Source organism: Zeus faber (genome assembly GCF_960531495.2).
Source record: "Zeus faber genome assembly, chromosome: 18".
NCBI classification, from domain to species: domain Eukaryota; kingdom Metazoa; phylum Chordata; class Actinopteri; order Zeiformes; family Zeidae; genus Zeus; species Zeus faber.
Window position 1 is genome coordinate 27,479,999 of NC_137210.1, and position 10,181 is coordinate 27,490,179.

Below are 10,181 nucleotides of genomic sequence, written 5' to 3' on the forward strand. Positions count from 1 at the left end.
TTATAAAATTCCCAATCTTGTGAAAAACACACATCTACTGCAGGTCTTGCCGTAAAATAATGTTTTCCAGAAAAGAACCAACGACACACCTTGGAGCTCATCGAGCGAGGCGGAATGGCCGATATCCAATCCGACAGCAACGCAGCATGACTTTTTTGTTTCGTGTAAACGGGTGACGTCATGGCTTAAGACGCTGATTGGCTGGGAGGGGCGGAAGTAGCCAGAGCTGGCGAGAAGGCTAATTTGTGCACCTTGTTGTGTCCCAGCGAAGTGACTCTCGACTCTTGTGGTTTTTGAATGAAACGCACAGTTTTATTTGGGAAATTGAATCTTAACCATAAGGTGAGTGTCCGCGTTCACCCCAGTCAGCGAAGCAACTAATAACAATAGCAACATAGGTGTCAGTTAGCTGTGTAATCAGGTTAGCTAGTCCATAGCGTCAGCTAATTATCTGGATTGTTGATCAAATTCGCGATGTGAGCTTTATAACCACATGAAAATGAACCGTTAGTTGGGTTGAATCAACAGCTCACACCAAGGCTACAGCATGGATAGATGGATGGTTAAATGGATATATAGATATATAGACTTTATTCATCCTTGTAGAAGTTGCGGTGTTGAAAATAATATTATACAATAAATATAACAAAATAATTGGGACGCTGATTTTGTTCATTGTTATTTGCTTTTGCATGTCGCAGATTATTATGTATTTCAATTGTTATGATTATTATGTTTTTCAATTGTTATGATTATTATGTTTTTCAGTTGTTATGATTATTATGTATGTTGTTGACGTTGGTTGGCAGTCACCCTCAGGCAACCCGAGGCAACACATAACAGTACTTACTGTCACCAGACTTTACACAACCTGTAAACCAGGCACGAATAACAGGATTTGGTATTGGCTGGAAATTTCAACATGACCCACATTACAACTCAGCCACCCTCCCAAATGTTTACTGAAAAAAGAGAACATTAAGTAATGCTCTGAGCTCCAAAAGATGACCGTATCCCTACTCGACCTTTTAAGGTGCGGCTGAAAACGGCCTCTGACCCCACACACTTTGTTTTTCTTTCCTCAGTATATTTGGGATGACATCTGAGGACATTAAACTCTCTGGTGGACATAAACAACAGCCTGCATTGCATATTCCTCCGTTTGAGGACTACGGATGTCCCTCACACTGACCGCCATGGCCGACAGCACGGTGACTGATGGCTTGCAGCAGCCGCCCGGGTCCAGCCAGGTGCCACCGCCTGCCAGAGGGCCTTACATCGCAGCCATCACCAACAGGTTAGTTCTGAATCTTATGCCTCGTCATGGTGACATTAATAATTAAGCAGTGTGGGATGGTGTCAACAACGTCCACAGCTTTTAACTCTTATGAAGACGTTCCAACGCGATCCATAACCTGACAATCTGAAATTGGTGAACCCGGGCAAGCTTGTTTCTTAAATTTCGCTTTAACCTGTTAACTCTGTGACTTTTATAATGTCCTTTCTTAATTCGTTTTTAGAATTACATTTTTTGCTTTTATATTATGCATTTTGAATTGCCCTTGAGTATGAGATGTGCTCCACAATTAAACTTGTCTTGCATTGCCCTGTTAATATTGCCTTGGCCCAGAGGTGTATTAAATGTGCATTATCAGTCACTGTTTGAGTGTGGAAAAATAAAACCTGAAACAGGAGACCAACCCAACATGACATGTTTTCAGGAGCACGACACTTGAGCACAATATCGGAACCTTTAACGCTATTAGTATCGGTGTAGCCCTAATAGAAATGTATAATTCTTGTCCTGGAGATAATTTTCCTTTTCCCCAAATCTCCCTGCGGGCTGCAGGACCACCAACCTGGTGATCCGCGGGGCCATGCTGTTCTCCGTTGGGGTTTTCCTGGCCCTGGTGCTGAACCTGCTGCAGGTACAGAGGAACGTCACCCTCTTCCCCCCCGACGTCATCAGCAGCATCTTCTCCTCCGCCTGGTGGGTCCCTCCCTGCTGCGGCACGGCCTCAGGTAGGTGCAGCCGTGTGGTGATAGTAGACCAGCCTTAGGTAGTCAACATAGTTTTATTATGTACTGATATTACGATTGGATATCAGTCTGCTACCAGACTGAAACAGTGTATCTGTTTCAGAGAATATCTGATATCAAGCGCTGTATCAAGGACCTTCATGATCTTTGTCTTTATGTTCTTATGTCCCTAGTGGACAAATCAATTATGATACATTTTCCGTCAAAGTTCGATTGACAAATGGAGCACCACAAACTAAGTCTGTACTATTCAGGAGAAGTAATCGATTGAATCAGTACCTGTTTCAGTGGATACTTGTAGTTTAGTACTTTGAATTCAGTTGTGAAAAAGTGTTGGTGGTTGATGGTGAAAGAGGATGAAAGACACTTATTAATATATCTTGAACAGACACATGCACAGTACACATAAGTTACCAGATAGACGCATACAGTACAGATATAAATGTACACACACAGAAACACACAGCTATGACTTGACAGGCAGCAATTATTGAAATGTCCTCTCCGGGGAGCTGCAATGTGGCGGAGCCTGGTCCCCCGGGGGCCCGGACCCCATGGACCACGCTGCTCTTCCTGTTGCACGCTGCAGTTTCCACCTGTTGCTAAAGCGAGCATCCTTTCCCCTCCTCCCCGAGGGGACGCTTGAGCACTTTATTGACGGAGCAAAATTAATTAATGTTTAGGAGTTGGTTTGTAGCCGTCACCGCCGCACAAGCGCTCGCAGCAGTTTACTTTGCTAAGTCGTCGACAGGCTGCTGCTTCGACGTAGAACCCAGGACTGGGCTTCACAGCTGTAACCGTGTTAAAGAAATAAATAAAAATCACACAAAGGCTTGATGATGAAACCTGATGTCATAACTCGCTGCAAGGACTCGATGCAAACGTTGAAAGTGAAAAGCTGCTGGAACCGTCGGTGGTGAGCAGAGCTTTGTGTCGTCCCAGACGGCGCGTCATCAGAAATTGCGTGGAGGCCGAGCAAACAGCCTTTATCTGCACAACAATATGGACGCCCAGGGCCCGGCATTTGAGTTGCACAGTTTCCAGCTATTTTTCGTACTTCCTGCGCAGTTTCATTAGATCCTCTTTATGTTTTGTCTGTAGTTTGGTTTTATAACCTCTTGGCAATTTCTATCACAGCTTTCTTGACTTGTTAACCTTCCTGACTTGTTAACCTCAGCGGTAGTTGAGGTGGTTGTCACAGAAGTTGTTTGGGTGCATTGGGCTTCTGTGTGTCGTCCCAAAGTTATCATCACAAGGATTCAACATCACATCCTGTGTGTTATTGTGTTATTCTATGAGGTTTTGACTTGAGAAAACCAATAAGACTCTAGTTTAGTTTAAGCTCATTTATATGTGAATAAAGTGATAAACAACCAGTGGACTACCTAGAACAAAATAGACGTTTACTTTAAACTCTGTGATTGTTAGGGTTGGCTCCAATTATCTGCCATTGGACACTGAATCAAGAAGAAATCCTCCTCCTCAGAGACATGGAAATAAAGAAAATCTCCGTCGATTTGAATGGTTCCTCAGTTAGTTTTGGTTTCCGTTACCGATAATAACCCGTAAGCAGTAGAAGCGAGCTGTGGTTTTTGCCCCCATTTGACGTGCTCTCATTCCTCTGCTTCCCCCTCAGCCATGATCGGCCTGCTGTACCCGTGCATCGACCGGCGTCTGGGCGAGCCGCACAAGTTCAAGCGGGAGTGGTCCAGTGTGATGCGCTGCGTGGCCGTGTTTGTGGGCATCAACCACGCCAGCGCTGTATCCTCTGAGCTGTTTCTCTGTCGGCACCAAATAAGTGTTTATCATTGTTCCTGTTTATATGCATTTACAACTATCTTTTTCAGAATTCAGAAAAGTCGGGCAGGGTGGAAGGGGGCATTTATTCCATGGTATACTGAAAAGTTCGTAGGAATTCTCGTTGTGTATAAAATGTCAATCTACGGCTATAGAACTGAATCGTGAGCCAACTCATCAATATCAGATTGAATTGAATGGTGACATCCTGCCCAACACCCAGCCACATTAAAAAGGTGACATTTGAGTGTTTCAACTAAACTGAATGGACATTCCACACTGAGTGTATTCTCATCTTGAGTTTATTTATTTAACTAAATAAATACTGGGTTTATCTCTCGGGGTGCAGTTCGAGATTGCGGTTAACTATTCCGGCTCTGTTGTCTAACAATCTGACCGCTAGATCCTTGACCCCCGGCCTCTATCAGAAAGTGGACTTTGCCAACAACGTGCAGCTGTCCCTGACACTGGCCGCGCTCTCCATCGGCCTGTGGTGGACCTTCGACCGCTCCCGGAGCGGCTTCGGCCTCGGGGTGGGCATCGCTCTGCTGGCCACGCTGGCCACGCAGCTCCTGGTCTACAACGGAGTCTTTCAGTGAGTTCACTATGAAGATGATCAATAATAATAATAATAATGATTTTATAATAATAATGTTAAGTATAGCTGCAGGCAGCAATGCATGGGGTCCAGGTTAGTCGCTGGGATGAAGGATGTACAAGCCATATATTTGCAATACTCAAAAATGTATTACTGTTAATGTTTGTAACTAACTACAATTCAAGATGACATGTAACCTAATTGTCTGTAATAGAATACACCCTTATGTTATAATGGTAACAAAAATGGCTTTTTTGAAATACAGTATAATTTAAACTGTTCCCCATCACCATTCTTAAATCTTTACCTTTTTTCAAACAAATTCACTTCCCATGAGATGTGGTTTGATAAATCAAGGTGTGGAGATGAGGCGGCATTGTCTGCTCCCGTGATGTTTGTGTAAACTTGGTCAAAAGTTTTTCTGTAGGTGGTTGGGGAAATTAAAATTTTTGTGGAGTTTGGGCAGTATGGTCTTTAGGTCCATGTGATTAACGTCTCCTGCCACATTTTACAATTCCCTCTGAATGTGCATTCAGCTGGTTATTGATAGCGCTATGCAATTCCTCCAGGGCCATCTTAGCGCTACCATGTGGTGCATGTAAACAGCTGTTATTAAGATGGCAGTGAACTCTCTTGGCATAAAGAAGGGCCTGCATTTCAAAGCCAGGAATTCTATGTCTGTGGAACAGTGTTTCCCAACAATGTCCGGGGCTGTACACCAGTCATTTTTAACATATATGCACACTCCTCCACCTTTACTCTTACCTGAGTCTGCAGTCCTGTCTGCTCGGTGAGCAGAGCGGCCCGCTAGCCCGATAGCAGCAGGATGCAGGATCTCCATTGAAATAAAGTACAGGCTTTTGGTGGTGGAATCTCAACACAGAGTGTATAAGTGCACCAAGTGCTTTAAATAGTAGACTAAATAACAAAAACACTGCTGTTTAAGTTGAGCAATGAGCCGCCGCGTCTCCGTGCGCCGCCATCTGGGATGTCCCGTGTCGCGCAATGATGACACTGTGACGCGGTGACGGTTCTCTGTGACCAATCATAGTCTGCAGTGTTTTCACGGGACCTTTTGGTATCGCTGATGGAGATGAGAAAAACAGTTTCTTTTGCTTACTTCTACCACAAATTTGGACCAATGTGGATCAAACTTGGACGACGGTGTGTGTGTGGACTGCCCCAAATACAGCGTACAGAAGAAGAAGAAGAAGTATATCAGTGTATCCTGATTTATTTTTTGTCATTATCCATTTCTTGAAATATAGATATAATTACATATAATTTAAAAAAAAAAAATTAAAAACGACCCGCCCCTCTCAAATCAGAAAAGGAAAAATGCAACGCCAAACAAGAGACATCAAAATAAGAAAAGTCAAGATTAAAAACTGAGACAGCACAGCGAGCTGGAATACAGTGTAATGTCAACAACACGCATCAAATGGTGGGAAAAGAGGAAAGGAAATAAATGTTCTCTCGCTCTCACTGCGCTGCTTATCGCTCCGCAGACGCCTCAGACAGAGGGAGAGAAATAAAAAGGGATCACGTTGTTTAGTCTCTGAGCTCACTCACTGTTGTTTGACCTGTCTGCCCATCTGGAGCTATCAGCACTGATCTGCTGCTTTCAACACACACACACACACACACACACACACACACACACACACACACACACACACACACACACACGGCATCACTGTCAGAACGCCTGGAAAATATTAACTTGTAATTGCTGTTGGTAGTGGAATTAGCTTCACTGAATCCCAAATGAAACCTGTGTGTGTGTGTGTGTGTGTGTGTGTGTGTGTGTGTGTGTGTGTGTGTGTGTGTGTGTGTGTGTGTGTGTGTGTGTGTGTGTGTGTGTGTGTGTGTGTGTGTGTGTGTGTGTACTGGATTGTACACTGGCAGGAAATGACAACCGCAGCATGGGAAGTGATGCGGTTTATGTGTCACGGGTATCTGCAAGAGAGTAATTCCATTTCCAGTCTACAGATAACAGATCACAAATAAAAGGAAGTGATTAGATGTGACTCTTTCTTCTTTTATTAGCAGTTTCGAGACACAACACTTTCAATTTTGCATCTCAATTTTTGAGAAAAAGCCGCTGCACAATCAAGCATTTCTGGTCAAGAAAATGGTCGGGTTCCTGCTGGGGGTGGTTGCTTGTTGCTGAAGGTGAATTTGAAGTAGCCTTCCTCCCTCTCTGCAGGTATACCTCTCCAGACTTCCTCTACATCCGCTCCTGGTTACCGTGCATCTTCTTCGCAGGCGTAATAACAATGGGAAACATCGGGCGACAGCTGGCCTTGGTGAGTAATTGAATCCGGCTCCTTTATTGCACGTCCACGAAACCAAAGTTGGCGACAATAGGTCGGCGGGGATTATGAGACGGCGGGCGGATCTGAAAAGGTCCTTCTCTGAAAGGCCGCGTGTAAATTCCACCGTTACCACTTGAGCAGCTCCCTCTCTCGATGCAACGCAGTGGCCGCGGCGACCGATTCCACTGTCATGTTGCTGACTCTTCTTCTTCTCCCTTACCTCAGTATGAATGCAAAGTTGTTCAAGAAAAGACCCATCAGGACTGAAGGAGTGCTCGCTTCCAGCCAACCTCAGCTTTCTTCTTTTTTTATTTTTCATTTTTTTGGCCCCCTTTTGTGTCCCGACTGCGAGCCGGAAGCAGCCGAAAAAGTGTCTGTGTGTCGTTGATGGTATACCTTGGATGGCGGCTCTTGATTGGCTGCGGGACGCTTTCCCTGGAACGGAACGTGTGTCTCCGATTGGCTCTCCTTAGCCACGTCGGCGACGATACGAACCTCCGTTTTTTTTTTGTTGTTTTTTTTTTTTCCTCTCGCCGCCGGGCGGAGGGGAGTGACGCCTCTGATCGCAGCTCGACCGGAAGGTGACGAGCATGGGCAGAACTGTCGTGCCAAACACGCTGTCCCCGGCGACGTGGAAGAAGACGCGCCCATCTGTACGTTCCCGGCTTCTCGCTCTTCGCCGGTTTGGTGTTGATCTGGTTCGTCCGTTGGTGAAGGACTGTGAAGTGTCTCGTTTCTCACCCCATTTTCGAGCGAGATCCTAAATGGTTGATGATCTATTGAGCTGAACGTCCGCCAGATTCATATTTTTTTATTTTTATAAAAGATTCAGTAAGTCTTATGTTGTGGGTTTTAGATAAAAGGGGGGGGGGGGTCGGATCAGATCCTGAGAAAGTGGAACTCTCCGTTTCCCTGAAGCCGCATCACCAGCATCCCACTGGAAAAACCTTCCACCAGCACTTGGATTAGCACCCAAAGTTCATCATTTTCTTCTGACACTGTGTCGTTCTTCTCTGTTCCCATTGGTTTATCAGGCAAGGTCCGTTTTGATTTTGAACATTGTCGTGGCGTTGTTAAAAGCGTGACTTTGCCAATTTCTAAATACAACCTGGGGAAAAAAAACAAAATCTATAATGATATTATTATTTTTTTTTTCTGGGGGGGCTGTTCAGAAACCCAGCTCTTCATCTCATAACGATCATCTTGACTCTCTGTTTTTGGGCATCCAGCTCAGATATTTAAGTATTACAGGTGAGAAACAGTCGTATTTAAATAGAGCCTCAAGATCGACTCAGTTGCGCTTCAGCAACGTTGCCAAGTCAGAACGAATAACTGACGTGAGAAGAAGACGCTTTGCTGCACCAGAGTCACAAACCGCACAGCAGGGTTCTCCCGGTTCCAACAATTTCCAACAAAAGAGGAAACAATTTTCCTCCAAAAAAATGGCAAAAGATGCTTTACTTTTGTTTGATTTTATTTTTTAATCTTTCTAAAAGCCTCATAAAAACAATTCTTTGTTGTACCCTGGTTGTGAATCTTTGACTTGTTTGTATAAAAATGCTAATAGCCAACAATGATATACACCACCAGCTCCACCTGCGTTTGTCGTTCACACCGGGCTCGTTGGTGTTTGTTCACGGCAGCAACAGTGTTAACGCTCCCGAGGGCGGTCGACGCCGACAGTGTTTGGAGCCGAGTGAAGCAGCGACAACGCAGGGGGAAGGTTGAGAAGCCAACGGGAGGTTTCCAAGATACTCGACCGGCCGGGTCTAATCGGGAGAATTAAAAGGTGTTTTGGAAACGGAGGCTTTGAAGCAGTGTTTTCTTTTAATGTAGCGGCCATCTTTGGGGAAACCTGACTGTTAGGCAGCAGCAGGAGGGTTGTTGCACAGAACATCCATCACTTTGTAATCGATTGTTTATTGTTCTGATTGAAAGATGTTTGGAGGTTTTAGAGAGTGATGGTGGGGCTTCATGTTGCCCCGGGCGACCATAATCCGTTTCCTGAAATTGGTTGGTAATTTTGGATTTTATTATTATTATTTTTTTTTAAATATAACCCTGGTGAAAACAGAATAGTTCTCCTGCCGCCTCTGTTGATCCTGGAATTTTGGTCCCAACTTTCAGACATCCAAAAACAACCCTCCCAGGATATGTTGGGATATTGCACACGGAGACGATAAATCCCAAAACGAGTTCAGTCGCTGCAGTTTTGAGACGCGGGCGACTTGAATCGGGCTGGATGTGGATCAGCGGTCTCCATGGCAACGTGTCGCAGTTCCCGCCGCTCCGGATGCGACGCTTGTTTTCATTGCGTTATCAGACGTTGGAGGAGTTAAGCTGTGCGTTGCCCAAACGGAAGCTTAATGAATCCACTCATTAAAACAACTTCTGCAACGTGCGCTATTATTATTACTTTTATCTTTTTTTTTTTTTTTTTTTTTTTTTGTGCGCGAAGAAATCTATAAATAAACAACTGACTTTTGGTAGCTTCCTCGCTCCTGTCTGTTTTTACACACTATAGTGAACACCTCTTTACTTAAACCTGAAGCATTACAGATACACTTGATGGGTATCTACAGGTTTTTTTTTTTTTATTATTAAAATAAATATGTTTTGCAGATATTTATTTGTACTATTTACTATTTCAGTTGACCCCAGATCAGAACAACCTTTCCATTAGTTCTGCGGTTCTGTAACCCCAAATACCTTCTCAAAGTTAAAATAATATGCCACCGTATATTTTCTTGCAGACGACTGGTGACACGGGATTCCAACTTGCGGCAAGAACGCGCCGTGCATCTTCATCCTTGTCGCCGTCGCAATTCTTCAAATATTCGCTGGACTCCCCTGACACGGGGCCGCTCGATTCGGGGAGCGATGCTCATATTATGTAAAAAAAAAAATTTAAAAAGGGGGCTATCTTCTCCGGAGTCAAACGGCGGCGTCGAGTGCGAGCGGCTAATTAAGTGGAGGCTCGGCTGCCACACGTGCAACAAACAAAGTGCAGAACCGTCGCGGCGTGGCCACCATCAAGCGGTCGCCAGCTCACTACTAATGTGGATTAATGTGTCCTGTCTGTCGCGGCTCCCGCAGAACGCCGCTCTCACGGACCAAAGTAATTAAGATGAATAATCTGGATTTTAAAGCGCCTTTTGTTTGCGTTATTGCCGCATTCCGGGATGAGGACACAGTTTCTCTGTGGTTTACACGAGTGTAGGAGGCAATTTGCTGTGCGAATGTTATTGTTCAAGGCTAACTAGCTAGTAAAACAATAGGCGTGATGTGTCATAGCGGTAAGTGCTGCTCGGAAGAGCTTAACTCCCCACCACTAATGAATTCATTAATCTCTCTATTTATTCCTGACAAGCAATTATCTCCTCGAGCAGAATGAGGGTCAGGAGGCAAGGTTGAAAGCTTTTCAGCTA

The 10,181-nt window shown here is 44.6% G+C and overlaps 1 protein-coding gene across 1 annotated transcript; it reads left to right on the forward strand.

Annotated features, from left to right (window-relative positions):
• Positions 1-210: 210 nt before the first annotated feature.
• On the forward strand, positions 211-7,020 carry insig2 (insulin induced gene 2; the record flags this gene model as incomplete). The annotated part of the gene is made up of 7 exons (XM_080019731.1): positions 211-342; positions 1,086-1,297; positions 1,850-2,022; positions 3,677-3,801; positions 4,266-4,432; positions 6,645-6,744; positions 6,979-7,020. Exons 2-7 carry the CDS (start codon positions 1,176-1,178, stop codon positions 7,018-7,020), a joined length of 729 nt encoding a protein of 242 aa, XP_079875857.1. The 5' UTR covers positions 211-342; positions 1,086-1,175.
• Between the last annotated feature and the right edge of the window lie 3,161 nt (positions 7,021-10,181).